The sequence below is a fragment of the Lytechinus pictus genome, chromosome 15 (genome assembly GCF_037042905.1).
Source record: "Lytechinus pictus isolate F3 Inbred chromosome 15, Lp3.0, whole genome shotgun sequence".
NCBI lineage: Eukaryota > Metazoa > Echinodermata > Echinoidea > Temnopleuroida > Toxopneustidae > Lytechinus > Lytechinus pictus.
Window position 1 is genome coordinate 1,320,561 of NC_087259.1, and position 22,133 is coordinate 1,342,693.

Below are 22,133 nucleotides of genomic sequence, written 5' to 3' on the forward strand. Positions count from 1 at the left end.
ATGTCTGCTCTTGCCCCGATAGCATGGCCATGCTGTTCCCATATAAAATAATGTATTTATCAAAAAAAAATCCCGGCAAAGAAAAAAAAAAGAAGAAAAAAAGGCGAAAAGGAAAAATAAATATAAAAATAATACAATACAAAAAAAATGACCACGTCCACGCCTGGGGGAGTCACTCTCCACATCACTGGCGTAAATCCGTGTTGATGGGTGGGGGGGATGACTGAAATATTTTGGCTTTTTTTTTGCAGTCATGTTTTTAGATATGCAAGGAATTGTCTTGATATGTACCGTGTGTCACGGCATTGGGGAGGGGGCACCAGCAAAATGTTTGAATCACTGAGTGAGCGCGCTCAGTTGCCAGTTATTCTGACCTAATAGAGACATTTTCTGGACAATGTCATTAAACGGATATGCATCTCACTGATCAAATAATGAGAGCGCGAAGCGCGAGCTGAATTTTTTTATATATTCACACCTAAAAAGAGACATTATAATCAAATTTGTGTAATCATGATAGGTACCTGTCTCGCTAAACAATACGAGCGCGAAGCGCGAGCTGAAGTTTTCGTATATTTTTACCCCAAACAGCGAGATTTTGAGGAATATATTTTAGGAATCCATTAAGAGTATGCATATCTCACCATAGTCATCTAATGCGAGTGCCAAGCGCTTGCTGGTTTATAAGAATTACATCTGAACACATGAAACACTTTTTGTAGTCATTGCAATCATGATTATCATACGCATCTCACTAATCAAATATTGCGAGCGCGAAGCGCGAGCTGAAAATTTAGATAATTCAGACCTGAAGTGGGGCATTCTAAGGTTTCTTTGTAGGAATTAACTAGGACCATCCGTAATTCAATATCCAAATGATGCGAGCGCGAAGCGCGAGCTGAAAATTTTTGATATTCAGATCAGAAGGGACATTTTAAGGACTGATTTTAGGAATTCATGAAGAGCAGACATATTTCACCAATCCACTAATGCGAACGTAATCACGGACAGGAAATGTTTCATATATAAGAAGACCTTAACATGGGGCAATCACTTTTGAGTCATGAAAAAGAAGCATATGTCACTACATAAAACAATGATAACTCAAGTGCTATATATTTTGTTTATATTGACTTGAAAACGGGATGTTTCAGTACAAAAGGATTATATATCTCGTTAGCAGACAATACAAGCACCAGGAACAATGAAGACGTAGGCCCTGGGCAAATTATGTTTCATGAAGTTATGATAAAAAAATTTCTTATGTAATGCAACATAACATAATTATAATATAACATTATAATGAATAATATTTTCTTCTTTCCCACTATACGCTTCTCTTCCTTTCTCCCTCTTTTCTCCTTTTCCCCTTTCCCCCGTTTTTTTTTTGGTCAGCCGATTTGGAGGGCACGTGCCCCCCATGCCCCCCCGTAGTTACGCCACTGTATGTCCATATGGCAAATACCCCTCCAATATTATCATCTTTTTTACCCCATGATGGTTTAATGGTTTTATTAGAGATTACATTAAAAAAAATTGACATTCCATCTTAATCCCTTCCCAAAGACACCAACATTGATGAATTGGAAGAAACGGGAGTTTCTCTTCAATGTTATGATAAGGACAGAAGTATTTCGTTTGGAAATGGTGAACTGGCTCTCTATTTGCATGTTATGATTCAATAATATTGTTTTATTTGTTAAGCGGTATTTCAGGAAGAATTTTCACCAATAAAACAATTATCTCTTGTGATGTTTTTTTTTAATTTCTTTCGTAAAAAGTGGGGGGATGTTTGTACAGGCCATCCCCCCCCCTCCTCGAAAAGTGGGGGGGGGGATATATCCCCCACCCCCCCCCCGGGATTTACGCCAGTGCTCCACATATACGCACCCACGTCCAGAAAAAGCGTCGAAAGGCACCCAGGCGTCGACGACGTCTTTGGCAAAAAGGGTTGCATTTCAGCACCATTCGCTGATAAATCGCCTATTAGGGTAGCCTTTTCTCTCTCTCTTTTCGCGCCATGTAGGGTTGCTAATTTTGTTATGAAGATTACACCATTTATGCGTCCAAATTTGGGCACATTTGAGCAGTGGCGTAGCTAGGATTTTTTCCTGGGGGGGGGGGGCACTGTGGGGTCCTTGCTTTTTCAGGGGGGTAACCATTCTTTTCGGTGTGTGTGTATGTGTCACAAGGGCGGATCCGACTTTCGCCAATAGGGGACGGGACCCGAAATAATCTTCACCTATATTTTCCCCGATCAGTCACTTGTTAGTTTTATTCTTATAAAACAACATAAACATGAAATAATCTCATAAGCCTTATAAAAAGTGCGAGCGCGAAGCTCAAGCGATTTTTTGTTTTACTTTCATGTATTTTGTCCTGAAAATTTAATATTCTGGGCAATGTTATGTGTGATCCTGAACAAGATTTGTATGTAAATAGATGATTACTGCGAACGCCAAGCGCGAGCAGAATTTTTTATTAACTCTTCTACCATTATCGAAAAGGGAACTGTTGAGGACTGCTTACAGTTACCCATGAAGACGGTATATATTTCAATAATGCGAGCGCGAAGCGCGGGCAATTTTTTTTTTACATTCCGACCTAAATATGGTAATTCTAAGCACTTTTTGTATTAATAAATGGGATAGGTATGTAACTAAACAATTGATGCGAGTGCGAAGCGCGAGAGGAAGAAAATTGAGATTTTAGACCTAAAAGCGGGACACTATTCATATTTTGTAAATCATAAATAGGAGATAGTTAATTGGGTATCATTAAACATGCGATCGTTAAGCGTGAGAAGAAATTTATTGATATTCTGATGTGAAACTGGATAGTTTAAGTACATTTTAAATAAACAAAAACCATGCAGGCTATCGCGCATGTTTTAGATTTAGATCTAGTATCTGGGCATTCTGAATTTTGTTTAATGGAACATTGTGGAATACACGTAGACAATATGAACTTGGCAAATCAAACAATGTGACCACGCAGCGTGAGCTTAATACATTGAATAGAATCCACTGAGCAAAATGCCAAAAATTTCATCAAAATCGGATAACAAATAATAAAGTTATTGAAGTTTTAAGTTTAGAAATATTTTGTGAAAACAGTCGTCATGAATATTCATTAGGTGGGCTGATGATGTCACATCCCCACTTTCCGTTTTCTTATGTTATTACATAAGATCATAATTTTTTCATTATTTCATACTTGTGTGAATAATATGTCTCCCTTATAATGAAATGAGTTGCAGCAATAAATATCTAATGCACTAAATCAGTTGTCAATCCATTTTTTCTAGTTCTTGGAGGAAAAAATTTGCATAAACCTAATTTCATATAATAAAATACAAAAGAACAAGTGGAGATGTGACATCATCAGCCCACCTAATGAATATTCATGACGACTGTTTTCACAAAATATTGCTAAACTTTAAAATTCAATAACTTTGTTGTTTGTTTTCCCATTTTGATGAAATTTTCGGCATTTTGCTCAGTGAATACTACTCTATTTATTAAGCTATAGAAACTTTCGGCCCGGATCATCCCTTTAAGTCGGGGGGTTTCCCTTTTTTTTCTCAGAGCGCTCGCAGTGCTTTTCGTTCGTCTACGTATATACATACGTGCACGTATGTCTCTTGAATATGTGTAAACATGGGGCGATTGCACGAAAGGGTCTTTCCAAGGACCGTCTTTCGTGTCGCCCATCTTTTATGATGCGCTATAAGCGGGGCGATTCGGAAATTTATGATAAACAAATAAAATTCGTAAGCTTGCTTTTAAATCAAATTTTATACAATTTCATGGGATATCACATCATTTTATATACAAATATTTTGTTTATTTTGACGGACAAATAAAATATATTTGCAGATAATTTATTTGAAATGCGTTTCACATGGCGTATCATAAAATATGGGCGACACGAAAGACGGTCCTTGGAAAGACCCTTTCGTGCAATCGGCCCCATGATCGACCATGCATATCGTTTAGTTCGATGTTTCAAATTATCAACTTGTCGAATTTGTTGGGTGCCGCAACGGATGTTCAAAAGCTTTAAAGGTATCTAAAATGGGCTATTCCGTGCTTTTGGGAACTGGTAGCCAAATTGAACTTGTACCTCCTTTCACCACGATATGTAAAGAATCTTCGCTTCGGCGATTTTGAAAAGGATTGATGCGAGAGGCTTTGTTTACGATGCGAAGCTCCTCACACAACTGGTTACCTCTTTCCTCATGCGATGTTTAACGGGCTCAGTTTGCCATGGGTGGACAAGTTTTCAGATGACATCGACGATTCCGCGGAATTATAATTTTTGTAATTATCCATCTACCCCGCATTTCCCTGCTCTTCAAGACCACTCTGCCACTTTCACAATGTTGACAAAAACTTATATTACAAAATCGATTCACTAAATAAATCACAAACAAGATATATCTGGGGATGAATCACTTTAGTAAACTGTATTATCTACTCGTGAAAATGGGAACCAGCATGCTGGTTCCCATTTTCACGAGTAGATAAAGACAGTTTACTAGTGAAATTAATTTCGTCAGAGTCATCACTGACGAAATAAATCTCATTGGCAATCTCTCTCTATATCTACTCTTCAAAATGGGAACCATCTAAGAAAATTCTCCTGAATTATAAATGCTGGTTCCCATTTTCACGAGTAGATAAAGACAGTTTATTAATCAGATTTATTTCGTCAGAGAATCATCACTAACGAAATAAATATTACTAGTAATCTGTCTTTATCTACTCGCTGAAATGGGAACCAGCGTGTACAACTCTATTGAGAATTTTCCACGCTGGTTCCCATTTTGGCGAGTAGATTAAACTATATAGTTTACTCTACTCGCTGAAATGGGAACCCGCGTGTACAACTCTATGTGGAGTTTTCCATAGAGTTGTACGCGCTGGTTCCCATTTCAGCGAGTAGAGTAAACTAGTTTACTCTACTCGCTAAAATGGGAACCCGCGTGTACAACTCTATGTGGAGTTTTCCATAGAGTTGTACGCGCTGGTTCCCATTTCAGCGAGTAGAGTAAACTAGTTTACTCTACTCGCTAAAATGGGAACCAGTGTGTACAACTCTATGGGGAGTTTTCCATAGAGTTGTACGCACTGGTTCCCATTTTGGCGAGTAGAGTAAAGTAGTTTATTAAATCTAATCGCCAAAATGGGAACCATCTAAGAAAATTCTCATGAATTATACATGTTGGTTCCCATTTTCACGAGTAGATAAAGACAATTTGTTAGATTTATTTCGTCAGAATCATCACTGACGAAATCCGGGGACGAAATAAATCTCATTGGCATTCTCTCTCTCTATATCTACTCTTCAAAATGGGAACCATCTAAGAAAATTCTCCTGAATTATAATATAAATGGTTCCCATTTTCACGAGTAGATAAAGACAGTTTATTAATCAGCTTTATTTCGTCAGAGAATCATCACTAACGAAATAAATATCACTAGTAATCTGTCTTTATCTACTCGCTGAAATGGGAACCAGCGTGTACAACTCTATTGAGAATTTTCCATAGAGTTGTACGCGCTGGTTCCCATTTCAGCGAGTAGAGTAAACTATGGGGAGTTTTCCACGCTGGTTCCCATTTTAGCGAGTAGAGAAAAGACGGCGACGAAATCAATCTTTCTGATCTAAGCTCTTTGAGGGATTACTTTATCTAGAATCAGCGCACCAGCTGCGGTGAAGCAGTGAACAAGCTCGAAAAGGTAGGTATAAATTCTTTCGTAAAGCATATTTTTACATATAGGACTGTACATTACTTAGTTGAGAGCTAAATTATGACCAAAATGCTATTCGAATATGTAAGCAAAATTATTCCCTGCATGATATAACAATTACTTTTATTTTGTTGTCTCATCTTTCTTTCTTAAAAAAAAATGATTGACAGTCTATGATCACTAAAAACAATTTTTAAATCTCATTTTGGGACATGATAAATGTCTTTGTGTTATTATATTATAATTAATGCATTAATGCTCATAAGTAATTTATTGAAGTTGATGAAACCATTAAAAGTGCTTTATGAATATATTTTATGATTTTTTTATATTTATAATTCATTTATTCATTTTTATTTTTATTTATTTAAGTTGATAAAACAAATAAAAATTACTTATGATCTTTTTCAATTTTGTGTATTTATTTATTCATTTTTTTATTTACTATTACATGTATTTTTTATTTAGTTATTATTGTATTTACTGTATAGTTTCTGTTATGTTTTTGGAGATAAAGGAATCGATAATAAGGCAAGAGTGATCGATATATATATCATCAGTAAGTTATATTTTATTATGCAATCGGAATTGAGCGCCCATGCAGAGTGTGCTAATTAAGGTAAGTGGTAAACTTCTATTTCGCACTTCTTTAGATGAACCAAGAAACCTGCAATAAAACACAGAAATCAAGTACCGGTAAGTGATATATGGAAATCAATAAATCAATAATGTTAAATCTCAATATGAATATAAAAAAAAAACCTGAAATACTCCTACTTGCCTCAATAAAAGTAGCGAGACAACAGACATGCATTGTGGTTATATCCTCCAAAATATATTCCCTACATGAATTACTCCATGAAATAAGTTCATATACTGGCAGAGAGAAATTATACCAATGTGATAATAAGTAATAATAACACAAATGATATAGGCCCATATGAAAGAAGATGCCAATGATGGTGATGATATTGATAACATTGATAATAGTAAATATTATTTTAATAATGACAATAATGAAAATGACAATAGATATAAAAATATAATAAATCAATAACAATATTAATAATTTTATAAGTCATAGAAGAATAGTAATTGAGAGGAATACATAAAAAAGCTATTGCAAATAAATGTATCCATTCTCATTTTTCTAAATAAACAAATTAGAAAATCTATATGCACAAAACTCAAAATAAAAGTAAGTGATATGACTGAAATTATTCTAAAATTGAAATATAAATTAAATGTAGCAGAAACTCATTCAAACAATGAAATTTATGATTTAATGTATAAATAGTTGAAGAAATTAAAAAATAACTACATGGAAATCGATAAAGAGGTGAATTAAGTCAATAAACAATGAATTAACAACAAACCAATCATTTAATTATCACAGAGCGAGGGGGATATGATCGCGCGATCATCAACAGGCAAATTGTATTGCGCCATCTGGTGTTCGAATTCTGGCATGTGGTGTACGAATTCTGGCAGGCTCGAAGCCTTCGGCGATCGCCGCGCCACCCGAAACTTTCCCCAGAAAATCCAAATCGGACGGCACCTACGGAAAGCTTAGAATTTCGGCTACATCGCAAGCCCAAGAATGTAAGCCAGAAACACCGTAAATACATTTTATGCGACCTTTATTGAAAAGGTGTACGAGTTCTGGCGGTTATACGGTAGGTCATGTCTTGTCGTGAAAAAGTGTCCTTTGGAAATTAGAAACTGGTTCCCAATTTCACGATAATGCCCTAAAATGCCAGAAGAAGGAGCAAATGACGGCACCAGATGCTCCAAGAACAGCTACAGCGAGGTAAGCAATAGACTACCTCAGGCGATGCCGATGGTTCGTTATTTAGCGCAGCCTGGCTTAACTCCGGGAGCTCCGGCCTAGCGCCTGCCAAGCGGGCGGAGCTCCCTGGCTGGGTCCTTGGTATACCCAGTTGTTGTGTGTCCGGACAGGTTGTGTGTCCGGACGATCAATTTTAGAAAGTCATTTGGAAAAAATTACAAGCGAAGTTACATCAATTTTTAGTACAAAATGTTAGAAAATATTATAGAGAACAAAATAGAGGATGATTACAACTATTGAATTAATATTTTTAGTGTAATCTTAAGACAAAAAAGAAGGCTTCAATCAAAAATATAAAGTGTCCGGACACCCGACCCCCCATCCTACTGGTAGACCAAAAGCTTCAGTCTCTGTATTTTGGTTGTTCCGCTGAACTGCGTTGGCTCACTCACCAATACATGGGGATTATAGTAAAATGTCAGAAATTGTTGAATAAATCCCCAGAAACGACGGTTATTCCTGTCTTGGTCCTTGGTAGACTTGGACATGATAATATAAATATGTAAAATACTGGTAATGGTATCATGTGTGAATTCTACCTCGAGCGAAGTTCGTGCAGGCTCCACTCCACTTCACTACCGGAGTCCGAGTACCGCTACACTACGCTCCACCTACCCGAACTTCGAGACCATGAACTCGATCGGATATTCCGAGTGACAAAAGGTGGGATTTTATGGGGAGAAAATACAAAATTCATGCAACATCACGATCTTTAAAAACAAGTAGGCCTACAACTAAGTAATATTCTTACTTTACACAAAGTTTCACTTCTTTTCCATGCTTCTATCAGTCTCAAAATTGATGATTTAGAGCCAACATTTTGGTTCCTTACACGTAATAATTCGCTGCCGATTTCAGAACATCGCATGCGCGCGAGGGTCCGAGCTCGGACCAGACCCGGTACCTCCCGCATGCGATGTTTTGAAGTCGGCAGCGCATTATATTTATACGTGTGAGGAACTTCATGTTGGCTCTAAATCATCAAATTTGAGACTGATAGAAGCATCAAAAAGAAGCGAAACTTTGTGTAAAGTAAGAATATTAGTTGTACTTGTTTTTAAAGATCGTGATGTTGCATGAATTTTGTATTTTGTCCCCATAAAATCCCACCTTTTATCACTCGGAATATCCGATCGAGTTCATGGTCTCGAAGTTCGGGTAGGTGAAGCGTAGTGTAGCGGTAGTGAAGTGGAGTGGAGCCTGCACGAACTTCGCTCGAGGTAGTGAATTCATGCAATTCATTCATTCTGCTCCTGAACTCAAAATTAAAGAAATAATATGCTAAATCGTAGTCGTACCATTGTCATTGATTCGACTGGAAATTCCGCCATTCACCCCGTCAGTGTTTAGCCTGGCTGGAGCACTCACACAAGCATGCGAGGTTAGTTGTACTAACCTTGCACAACGCATGTCATTTCATAATGAATTTTGACGTTTTCATTCATCACACGAATGTGAGAATATGAAACACGCCTAAATCTTCACAATATACTAAATTTAGTCATCTAAATCTTATATAATGTAATCTAATTTTAAAAATCAGCACGAACGTATTTATAAAAATGGATTTTAAACGCTTACCTCCAAATCTCAGCCAGTTACTCCGTCCGATCCTTAATACTGCGGTGGAAATTATGCAAACAACAAGCGAAATGCGAATTTTTCCTATCGAACAGTCTAGATTCAAGTCGCCGGCACATAATAGGAAATTGTACCACAAAAATCAACAGGTTGCATGTCACGTATAATCGCTGATGGCGCTACATCATAAAATAACGCTGAACAGTGAAAAAAATGCGGAGCGCCTAGAATGCAACCAGCAGTACAGCTGATCTGACGTAAACAAGCAAGTTTATTAAATAATATCGCGCGCCCTCTCTGTGCGTAAAGAGAGAACCAGCGAATCGGCCCCATGCCTGCTTCGACATCAAGAAAAATCATTGATATAAAGTACCAGAAAGACAGAGAGGAATTGAAATTGGCTTTATATCGTTTTGTAAGTTTCATATCCAAAGCTTATCTCATGTAAAATCTTTATGTATTGCTAATTTAAAAGATATTGCCCTAAATGCATTGCAAAATTGCCGTGCAAGTGGTTATCCTGTGCACGGCGGCAGTAATGTACCCATGGGTGGCCTAGGCTCCTGGAGAGCACCCATGGCTACATCTCTGCCGCCGACTACAGAATAATTGAAGGCATGGCGCATTCAACAAATAACGTTACTTTAAAATGAATACGAGGACTTACAGAATGAAGTCCTCCTACGAAACTTACCAAACGATGTGAAGTCAATTCCTCATAATTTGATGAATATCCCTCAAAATGCGTCATTTAAGCGTTGATTTTTCTTCTTGTTGACAAAATACGAAAGCCACCTTTCTAGCTCTCAAATTTTTTGTCTATTGGGCGAAAGAGGGCGCGCGACATATTATCATATCAAAGACACTACAATTGAAAGGCTAGACACAAGAATTATCTTACACGTAAATCGATGCAAAGCGTTACGCGAAGTCGGCAAGGTGTTCAATCTTTTTACTGTAAAGACTTTGGTGGAACGGTAATTGACAAACGAACGGTAGCACTTGCGGGGCTTCGTTCAAGGTACATAGAATTTTTGTTTAATTTGTCATCGTTTTGAATATTTTCCAAAAAGTATTATCGTCAGCAAAAATGATAAAAAAGTATGTTTTTTAAGTTATTGCATTTATTGGGGTCTCTATTTTGTCAAACAATTATTGGAATTGCGCATACAATGAATCATGAATCTAGTTTAAAAAATACCACCAAGCTGAATTAAGGTTGTGAACTGTATTAGCGCCACCAACGATTTTTCTTTCTTTTCGTGGAAGAGACGTGCGAAGCCACTTTCCAGGCGAAGGTAAGCGATTTTGCTCTTTTTTGTGTCCTTTTTAAATTAAAAAATATGTTAAAAATTGAAAATGGAACGCTTTCTACCAGAAAAAGCCCTGGTGAGTAGCGGAATGGGTTTTGGCTAACATCACGTTATGAAGCGATGTTAACGACAACTCTAAAATCCACTACAAAAACACGTTGGTTGTGCGAGGTTCGTATAGCATATTATTATTATTATTATTATTTATTTCGGCAATGAAAAGTATAAGAAATTGGTACAGTGTAGTACAACACATAATAAACATAACAGAGTATAGATTGAGCACCCACTGGACTGCCAGGGTCAAATAAAGTTAACTGAATTACTGTAGTCAATAAAGACCATTTGACCCTATCCAGTGGGGGCTTACATAAAACAGAAGCGGATAAAAGAGTGAGTATGAACAAAAAGGTTTAAGATCAATTATAATAGAATAACATACATGTAGGTCTACTTGATATCACTTCATCTTAACTTAGAATATCAATATTAATGAATTTAAATTTATAAATAAAATAGTCGTTACGAAGATGTAAAAATAACAAGGATAACTGCCACGATAACAGAATCCTTAAGTTAATTATAAGTATACCTAAATTATCCCATAATCACAATAACATGACCAGGGAGAACCATTCACTACCACGGGGGTATTTTGCCATTAATACTCAGCATATACTAACCTCGCAATAGTGTGAGTGCCTGGAGAGTAAAAATCAGTCTACTGATGTAGGCTTGCTCTCCAAGGAGCCTGGTTCAGTTAGCCATTGGTCTATACACACCGTAGGTTTTCCCATGGTGGAACTAGACCTAAATCACTTTATCATTTTACTTAGGGTTTTGAGCCCAAACTAATGTACATGGGCCAAAACAATATTTACCCCCCAAATTTGATATTTTTGTATATATTTATTCAATATAAATATAAATATAAAATTTCAAAATAAGGCTAGACCGACACTGGAAAGATAAGCATTATGATTCCCTCTACTCTTAATTAGATATGAGAAGTCAATTTTCACCAACTTGCCCCACTGCCTTTTAAAACTTATTGAAGCATGAAGGAAGCTGACAAGAAGATAGACCTGGAAGCTGGACTGCTAATTCAGCATTCTTCCTAGTCTTGAGGACGCAATGATGATGACTTTTAAAATAATGAAATATACTTCATCATTGACGTCTTGACACTCTTCCCATAGTCGCATAAGAGAATGACATAATCAAAGATGGATTTCCCTAGGAAATCCCTAGGAAATCCATCTTTTGAAACAAAAAGCACTTGAAGTTTATGAATTTCATTGATTTTTACACCTTCCAACGCCTAATGCTTAGAAAGGTTTTAAAAATTATTATATAAAAATGTGAAACAAATTAAGGTTTCTTACCTAACTGATGCCGCGTAGATCCCTCGATCCACATGTAAACAACGGAAATACAATTGCGTCTACCCTTGAACCGCTTATGTGTTACATACTTCCGGCTAGCAATGCCGTTTTGACGAACAACTTATAGATAAAAATTATTATTTCACAAATACTAAAATTTATCATGTAATTATAAATAATTGTTATAATACTAATAATGATTTATAATCACGTAATAAATCAGTTAGGTAAGAAACCTTAATTTTTTCATATTTTTATATAATAATTTTTAAAACCTTCCTACGCATTAGGCGTAGGAAGGTGTAATAATCAATGAAATTCATAAACTTCAAGTTTTTTTATCGTTTTTTTTTTATTCGTTGTATATGCTATACGTTATATATAGAATCGACAATGGCGGATAAGATGTCTTCGTTGTGTTTTGACAGAGAAAATGACGTTTTACCACCAGCAAATATATGATACATGCACGTCTTACCTAAGAGAGGGCCAGTAAATTTCTTTCAAGTAAAGAGCTAGAACAAATTTAAGCCTTTGCTGCATTCGCTGGTATACTACCTGGGACTTCGGAATAAAAATAGCTATTTGTGCAGCAGAGACTGATAAGCCAGAGAAGTTTGCTATTGACTTGCAGCCATGGGCGGAATTCCCAGGGGGGGGGGGGACAATATCAAATGTCCCCCTTACTATTTGTGATCTTGAAGTACCCTCCCCTGTACAGCTCTCGTCATTCGACTTTGCACTCTGTGTGAGATATAGATTCAACTAGGAAAGGCGTTGTGGAGTATTGATACCTTTTGAGTATTTTATTTAATAAACACCGTTTGTTAGATTTAGCACAGTTAGTACTCGTGCTTGTCCTTTCCTTTCATGGATGTGAGTGTTAGTTTGGTTTTAATAATGTGTCTTTCGAAAGCATTTATAAGCGCTCCTTACTCCATATATCTTTGATTTATTAAAAACCTGAGTAAAAAATATAGAACAGAAGATGAAAGAAAATGGTATCTACATGAGGTCAAAAGGTCAAAGGTCAAGGACACAGTGACATGTTTTCATCTTACCCTTCTGCAGTCATTGTAAACGGGATAACTTCAGTTTAACTTAACCTTGGCTCATATATTTGGTGTGTAGGATACTAGCATGGATCCCAGGAAGCCTATTGATTTTGAGGTCAAATGGTCAAAGGTGAAGTCGCCACATTCCACTTTTCTTGCTTGACCAATAACTCAGTTTTCTGCATTACAGGTGGGCGTATTATGTGCTCGCCTTAGGGGCACTCTTGTTTTATGCTGAAATCTTGCGTATAGGAATTCTATAGATTGGATGTTCAGTACTAAGCCTCTAGAACACTTGATTTTGATATTGATTCCTCATGGTCTAGTGCTGTGGCAAAACATATCATGCTTGTTGGCTAGTGTTTATGAATTGTTACAAGTCAGTAAAATTAATTCTCTTCATATTGGACCAGACAATAGTGCATTTTGCCAATGAAAAATAAAAACTCTACTATTTGCCTGGCCGAGCAAAATTAATGATGGCTGGGCATAATAACAAATTTAGTATTTCTGTATCCTTTTTCTCATTTATCAGGATTTAGACACAGCCTTTTCATGCAGCAAGTGGAGTAAGCAAAAGCTCAGCCCAGATGAGGTAGTTGAAGATTTTATCAAGAGATGTGATGAAGGTATCTTTTATTGCAACTCATCAACTAGTTCTAATTGTAATTTGGTAGTCTTGTCTTTTGTTTCTCACCAAGTGTTGTAGCATCATATCTGACGAAGAGTGGGCATCAACCTTATCATACTCCATTGAGCTTTCATATTAAAAAATATCAATTTCACCCAAAACATAAGGAAAAGATGCCTAGCACTGAAGACACACACTCACATAAAAAAAGAAAACCTGAAAAAAAACTGAATTCTGAAGAGGCATCCCCCAAAAAAATCTTGTTCTATGTACAAGGTCTATGTCTTGTTATGTCATCCCTTCTCCTATACACTTGTCCTGTATTTTCTAAAAGTTTTGAGAACTTTAGTTTATCGGGAGCAGGCACGGATCCAGCCGGGTGAGAGACAATCGTTTTGGGAGGTCAGTTATTTTTTCAAAAGTAATATAGCCCCCAAAATGGTATGGTGTCTTATCCGGTTTGGTCTGCTCTGGATCTGAAGAGCAAAGGAAATTAAAAAAGAAAACCACCATCAATAAGAGAGTGATTTTGAAGAGAGGAAGGCATTTGACATGGGCACCCATGGCATTCACTGCCTTGGGTTAACGCAAGCTCTTGTTTTGGGGGGAAAGATTATTAACCCTTTTATTTTAATGTCTTCTTTTTTTTGTTTTGTTATTTGCAGAGTCAGTCAAATTCTTATCAGAAGGAGCTTTTCAACCACAACTCAACTTAAAATATGGATCACAAGATAGGGAAAAAATTGATGTATTTTTACCAAAATCTGCTGGTGTAGGTAAATATTCTTGCACTTTTTATTTTGAAAATTTATTGGGTATGTTTGGGGTTTTTTATTCTGTCATTAAATTTGTATCCAAGTAGTATTATATGATTTACGGATGTTTCTTTGTTACAGTGCAGTCATAATACTTCTATCTATAGTAGGCCTTTATAGAACATGAGCAGACAAGATACACACAAATCTAATGGTGAAACATCCTGAGAGCAATAATTTTATTGGGCTTAGAGAAAGCACAGTGGAAATTATTTGTCCGAGGTTGGTCTAGCAATTACTATTTTCCCTGAAGATAAAAGATAATAGTTATATTGCCAGTCCATTCGAAAATGAATAATTGCCACTATGCTTTTGAAGAAGAAAAAAAAAATATATATATATTTGATACATATGTTTTATCCCTTACTTTTAAAAGCAAGAACCAAATTCTATGCGCTGATCTTGCAGAGTCCAGTTACTTGTATTAAATGACCTACTTTTAAAGCCACCTCACTCAGTAGAACAAGGATTAGTGCCTGCGCTGACCCATCTCAGGACTTGCCCAGAAGAGACAGCCAGAGAGATTAGCTAAATATCTTAAAATCTTTAATAATGACATCAGAATATTCGCCAGACAGAACTTTATTAAGGCCTGATGTCACGCAACATCATTTATACAGGATTTAATCTATGTAGGATTTAATCATTATAGTATACTAGTTTTTTTTTTTTTTTTTTTTTTTCTTAATAGTAGGCCTATCAGATTTAGTATTGTGGTCGGAATTACTCATGATGTTTGTTTAAACTTAGTATAAATATATTTGTGTGTGTATGTATATTTCTTTTTTCTCTCTTTTTCTAAAATTTACACTAACTTTTGGCTGTTATTTATCATTTCACATACTCTTTTTTAAGATATTTTATATGTATAAGTTATGTACCTGTTACTTACATCAAAATTGTACATTAAGTTTTATTCTACTGCCCTGCATCGACAGTAATGCGTCATGACCTGGGCCTATCTTAATATCTATTATGTCTTTGTATTTACTTTGTATATGTCTTTCCTTTATTGTGACTTCAATAAAGTGATATCAAATTCAAAATTTATGTCTTCATACCCTTTCTTTTCATGAATAACATTTCAGATGCTCCCATATTCATGTTTCTCCATGGAGGCTACTGGCAGGCTGAGGAACTGAGGTGATTTTTTTTCAATGTGTTTATCAAACTATAAAAAAGTATGTGCTCTAAAATTTGATTAGTACTTCCATAAATGGTTATAAAATGATGTCTTTTGTTAATGTTCATGTCAATCACTATAAAGGAGAATATAGTGCCAATATTGCTTGCCACAAACTTGGGTCAGTAATGTGGTCTGATGCAATCTCTCGATTGTCCGTAATAAGCTCAGAATAACAAAGAAATGCAGATTAAGATACTACCCCTTAATATGATTTTGAAAACCTGTGGATTAATGTTCAGAACCATTATTATATCAATGATAGAACTTAACTTTGCATATGATGTCAGATGTTTTCATAAAAGGTAAAGTTATTAAATTTGTTTGCCCAACAACTTCACATGGTTGTTCAGACTACCATGGACAGACTTTTCATAAAGTAAGCCTATATCACTATCAATTCATTAAACTGCTAGATTGATTTGTCTTGGGGTTAGATACATTCGGGGTTTTTTGCAAGAAACCTATGTTCAATTGTAATTCAAGCATGAGTCAGGCCCATCTTACAAAGTGTTGCGATTGATCTGATCATCACAACTATGGAAAGGCTGCAAAGTCAATATAAAAAACGCATGATTGTTCAAAAAAAAATTATAGATGTGATTGTATATCCATAAATTAATTTCTTGACAATGTAGTGTGTTCTCCTTTGTTTACAAAGGACATTTTGCAAATTTGCTGTAGAAAAAATTATGACACGGATGGATTTCCATAGAGCTATGATTGATTAGATCAATCATACATGTAGCTCTTTGTAAGACGGGCCCAGAACCCAAACGTTATGACGTATTGCAAAAAAAGTTTGATCAAGTATTTATGCTTAATTTTTTACTCAGCTTGAGTAAGAAATTGAACATAAGTTGCGACATGCCATGAGTCATATATTTTTGTTTTTTTCGGAAAACTTTTTTAATGACACATAACCTACAACTAAATGGCTTGCTTTTGTTCCAGTAAGGATAATAACTCTTTCCTTGGAGCACCTCTCATCAAGAATGGTGCTGTGTTTGTCACTGTTGGATATTCTCTAGCACCTGAGTGTAAGTATTGCCAGTTTGAAGATTGAAATTTTGTAGAAGAGTGAAACCGGTGATCTATAATCAAATTTAAATTGAAGATTGAAATTAATTTGCCTGACTTGTAATAATAACCATTCATAAGCAAATTTATCTGCAGCAATGGAAATCGCCTTTACAAAAACATTTTTTTCATTTATGAATTAAATGGAAGGAAATTGGCTAATACATTCAATCGATGAAATGCCAGCAGTGATAATGAAAACAAGTTATAATACTTGAATCTTGAAGAGGGTCCTGGAGAGGGTTGTGCTGTGTCAGGTGCTGCCAGTGCTTCAGGTGATGTGGTGATCCTGTGGTGGTATTCTTGGTGCACTATATACAGTGTGCTAGGTGCAGTGTGCGGGTGGTGCGTGTGTGTCCCTCTTACAGCATCTTAAGGGGAGGGGGAGGCAACATTTGCTGAATGATAGGCAATGTTGCTCCCCGGAAGCCAGCTATAGAGGTCGAAGTTACAGCAGCGTTTGGGAGAGTATTCCAAATACGGATGGTTCTTGGGAACATACTGTACATGTAGCAGTTCACTCTACAAAAAGGCTGGGTGTACTTGAGCTGATGTCCAGTGTGTTGTGAACGTTGTGGACGAGAACTGCTGCTTAACTTAATCTGATGTGGCATGTTGATGTAAACATAATTGTGATGAATTTTGTAGAACATCTCACATTGGCTAAGAAGGCGTCTGTGTTGGAGAGTATCCCAGTGAAGAGTTGACAACATCGATGTTACACTGGATTCTCTGCTATAGTCATGAAGGACAAACCGAGCACCCTGACGCTGAATGTTCTCAATAATGTTTACATCTTTCTGTATGTGAGGATTCCATGCACATGAAGCATACTCAAGTTGAGGTCTGACAAGTTGCTTGTACGCAATGTCTCTCACTTTCAGGTCACATTTACCCAATGCTCGACGTATGATTCCAAGAGTACGAGCAGCTTTGGAGGATATCTTCTGTGCATGGGAGTTCCAACTCAGGTTGTCTGTGATGGTCACACCGAGGTATTTACAGGAGGTTGCCGTTGGAACAGGTTGGTCACTGATGGTAAAGTTGCAAGCCAAGGGTTGTCGTTTCAATGAGATACACATGTGGGCACACTTCTTGACATTGAAGGACATATCCCACAGTTTTGCCCAATCTGATAATGTTGAAAGATCTCGCTGGAGAATTGCATGGTCAGCTCTTGTCTTGACCTTGCGATACAGCACACAGTCATTAGCAAAGAGTCTGATTGGTGATGAGATGCATTCAGAGATGTCATTGATGTACAGCAGGAATAACACAGGCCCGAGTACTGAGCCTTGCGGCACGCCTGAGAGTACACTGGCTCGTGGTGAGGATGTTCCATCAACATGAACTGACTGAGATCTGCCTGATAGAAAAGCTTTGATCCATCCATGCATTTGACCAGTAATGCCATAATACTCCAATTTGTAGAGCAGCTTCCTGTGTGATACCTTATCAAAGGCCTTACTAAAGTCGAGAAAGAAGACGTCTGTCTGACATTGCTGGTCGATGTTGTATGCCCAGTCATTGATGGCCTCAACAAGTTGCGTTTCGCATGACAGTCCCTTCCTAAATCCATGTTGGTTTGGGTTGATGATGTTATTCTTTTCCAAGTATTTTGACATGTGGCTCAATACAATGTGCTCTAGGATCTTGCAGCAGATGCATGTGAGTGACACCGGTCTATAATTGGCTGGGTTACTCTTGTCGCCAGACTTGTAGATGCTGGCCACTTGAGCTCTTAGCCAATCACTTGGAAGAATTCCCTCATCATAGGATTGTTGGAAGAGATGAGTAAGGACTGGGCTAATCTCATCTGCATAGTCTCTTAACATTCTAGCAGGTATTTCATCTGGACCACTGGCTTTGTTGGTGTTAAGTTCTTTCAGTTGTTTATTCACTCCTCGTAAGCTGATGAAGAGATCTTCAATTGGTGTGTACGGTGAGGGACCCTTGTCTGGTAGTACCGATGAAGTATTATCATGTGTAAAAACTGAAGAGAACTGAGCATTTAGAGCATTAGCTTTCTCCTCATTGGATACATAGGAAACATTTCCCACTTTTAAAGTTGGGATTCCTACCGACTCTCTCCGCTGAGCTTTGACGTACCTCCAGAATTTCTTTGCGTCAGTCATAAGACTTCCTCCAACAACATTTTGAAGGTATTCACTGTGAGCTGATTCTTTTGCTCTTTGAACAGAATTTCTCTTTGTTTTGTATGTTTCCCAATCTGAATGTGACCTTGAACGTCTTGCCTTCTTGTATAGCCTGTCCCTCTTATTCATTTCCCGTATGATCTTCAAGGTGATGTACGGGTGGCTTGTCTTGGGCCTCGAGTTCCTGTGGGGAATGTGAGACATGATTGACAAAAGAGAAGTCTTGAAGAATATCCAATTATCTTCTACAGAGATATCTTCAGGAGATCTTTCAAAGTAGTCATATGACATCTGAGAGCAGCGCTCCTTAATGTCTTGTTTGTCAGCTTTGTCATACTGGTAAATTCTCCGCACTGGTTTTCTTTGGAGTTTGGGTCGCATATTGATGTCAAACAGGGTGATGTAATGGTCACTGATCCCAGGTTTTGTTTGGGTATTATTCACAGCATCAGGTGTAGTTGTGAGTATAAGATCTAAGATATTTCCAGAGGCCGGTCTTGTAGGCTCCCTACCCATCTGGGTTAAACTACATCCATTCACAAAGTTGAGGAAGTGAGAATGAATTGCATGAGTTCTAGGATTCGATGTTACAACTTTACACCAGTCAATATCCGGTAGATTAAAATCTCCCGCTAGGACTAAAGCAGGCAGTTTCCTGTGCTTTTGAAAGATAGTACTGATGCTACCTTGTAATTCGTCAATCACCTCATCCTTAGAACCGGGTGGTCTGTAGAAGCTACTGAGATAGAGCAGCCCTCCTTTGACAAAGTCTATGGAAGTCCAGCATACTACTGCAGAGCAATCAAACTCAGGACGCCTGATTGAAGCCAAGTCCCTCTTCACTGCAACAAACACACCACCTCCAAATGCATTCCGATCCTTTCTGTATACTTCATAGTTTTCAGGAAAGATAGAATATGTCGGCACGTCAGCATTCAGTTTTGATTCGCATCCAAGTATTATGTCTGGATCATGTTGGGCAAGAGCAGCCTGGAAATCCATTTTGCTCTTCTCAGACTTCAGTCCATTGCAGTTAACTTGCATCCCACGAAGCTTTGTTCGACGAGATTTGGACTTCTTCTTCGCTCTTGGGGCGTTTCTCAATGGCGTTGAGGTCAGCCGAGGAGAAAAGGAAGACCTATCTACGCTTGAATTATCAGGACTTGATGGACTAGAGGACTCGTCAGTCATGAGAGGGGTAAAGGAATTCGATGTGTCAACAGAGATGAAGGTTCTGAATAACCCATGCGAAAAATTTGGAAGTCCACAACTGCAGATCCAGGAAATGTTAGAGTCATTACACAGTGCTTCATAATGGCTGTCAGTAATTCCCATACAGTGGCAATGAAACCAGACATTACAGTGGTCACAGGCTACACCAGCATCATCATCTTTAACTTCATGCCCACATTGGCCACATGGGAATAGAACCGTGTTGGGTCCGGGATTAAGCTCAAGTCTACCACTCAGGAGTAGAGAGAGGATTATCATTTTTCTACTCCTCAAGCATTTGCCATCAGACTCTAAGAGATGACCTACTTCTGGTACATGTAATCTGTTGAAATTCTTTCTTTGGTAGTTTCTCCTCAATTCAAATGGAGTTGTTGAAAGGATGCTGTTGATATTCTGCTCTGCTGAGTTCGAGCACAATGAATCATAGATATGAAGAGTTAAGAGTATCAGAAATGATAGCCTCAGTAACAGTGGCTCCATCATGGAGAAAACAAGGTGTAAGGGCAGAACGTATAAATTCCACAATGATTCTCTCAGTAATTATTCCAAAGAATTGGAAAAAGAAAATAACAAATGACTCCTTAAGCTCCAATAGCCAATAGGTACATGGAATTGTTGATCCTTCTCACTGGTGCATACTAATACTAATACTAACTAATGGCAAATTTTTTAAAGTCCATAAAATAAATGAAGAACAGTATAAAAATTCATAAAAGCTCACAAATCCTGTATCTCTCCACTGGCCACAAAGAGTAAGCATAGCTTAACTGAAGTAAGGGTGTACTTTTCAGTTCTCAATGATGATAAAAAGCAAGTTCTCACCTCTGCTCACCTAGATATTTTGCTGTCATAACATGTCACAAAACACAGTTACTGGGACTACACCAAGATGGCTGACCTAAGGATCTCAGTATGTCCAAAAAATTGCTGGATATAACTCCTCATCAACATCAGAATATCCCTAAAAAAGTACTTCCAGGTCCTTAAATGAGAATGAATACTGGCCACAAGTAAAAACTGTGAAGATAAAAACTCCAAAAAGTGAAATTTTAGGAAAGTTTAGGACACACAACCACTGCCCTGCACACACAGCACACAGCATACTCATTTACACAGTGAGTGGAAAGCTTTTTTGTGGGTTTTGTTGCCATTTTTTGTTCCTTATTTCTCATCAACTTTTTATCATCTTTTCAAAAATAATTACTAGTACATACAGTAAAATGCTGCAATATCTTTTTAAAAGACAATAACAAAGTAATCTGTCATGAAATGCAAATTTGGTAATCCTCTCATAGATAATGTTTTTCATGAAAATCTTTACGCTATTATGAATAGAGTGTTTGAGTCATTATTACAATTTTTATATTACATCATATTCATCTTGACAGCCATTAGATTGCAATGTTTCAAATAACCATTACATGTGTCAAGTATTTTAAACTTGTGGGTATAATATTTATCTGTTCATTTTTATTTGCAGGTACTCTACATGATATGGTAGAACAAGTTAAAAAGGTGGTGGTGTTCGTGGCAAGAAGATTTCCTCATACAAGGTTTAAAAAAATAGATTTAGCTTTCATTCGCATATGGTTTTCTAACCAAACAATATAATTTGCTTACTGCTTCACTTATCTGTTCCATGTCATAAATAATTTTTGATATATTTTAAGGACAGTGCTCGACTTTTCCTGATCAGTTCGATCTCAAATCATGGGAAACAACAAAAAGCCCAGCAATTTTTTTTTATTACTCTCATGAATATCCAAGTTGTATTGATTATCTCTGAGGGACTAGATATTATGGAGATTTTTGCTAATTGACATGATTTTGAATGTAGAATCTATGTTTGAGAGACCATTCTTCTGCATCTCTAAGCGGTATGACTCCAATCAAGATGGAACCTGTGCACAAGGATTCAATACAATGAAATTCAATTGATAAATGCATCAAATATCAATACTAGGAATATAGATGTGTATGTGATCATTGAGCAGGAGAGTTTGTATCAATTCAAATGCCTTGTTGTGCTACATCATTAATTATGCAATCTACACACAAGATTTGATGAACCTTGTATCCTTGCAAGTGAAAGCCTT

General features: G+C 37.0%; 1 protein-coding gene across 3 annotated transcripts in view; it reads left to right on the top strand.

Moving 5' to 3' along the window:
• Positions 1-3,972: 3,972 nt before the first annotated feature.
• The window catches only part of LOC129278112 (kynurenine formamidase-like), a 28,354-nt gene continuing 10,193 nt past the window's right edge, over positions 3,973-22,133 (top strand). Inside the window, exons 1-7 of one of the 3 annotated variants that reach the window (XM_064110206.1) lie at positions 3,973-4,080; positions 7,517-7,566; positions 13,475-13,568; positions 14,236-14,346; positions 15,474-15,528; positions 16,523-16,608; positions 21,518-21,590. In XM_064110206.1, the coding sequence (XP_063966276.1) occupies positions 4,077-4,080; positions 7,517-7,566; positions 13,475-13,568; positions 14,236-14,346; positions 15,474-15,528; positions 16,523-16,608; positions 21,518-21,590 (473 nt within the window). In that variant the 5' untranslated portion in view covers positions 3,973-4,076. Of the gene's footprint in view, positions 4,081-7,240; positions 7,567-13,474; positions 13,569-14,235; positions 14,347-15,473; positions 15,529-16,522; positions 16,609-21,517; positions 21,591-22,133 lie in introns of those variants that run through there. The other 2 variants (XM_064110207.1, XM_064110205.1) reach the window with 2 other exon arrangements.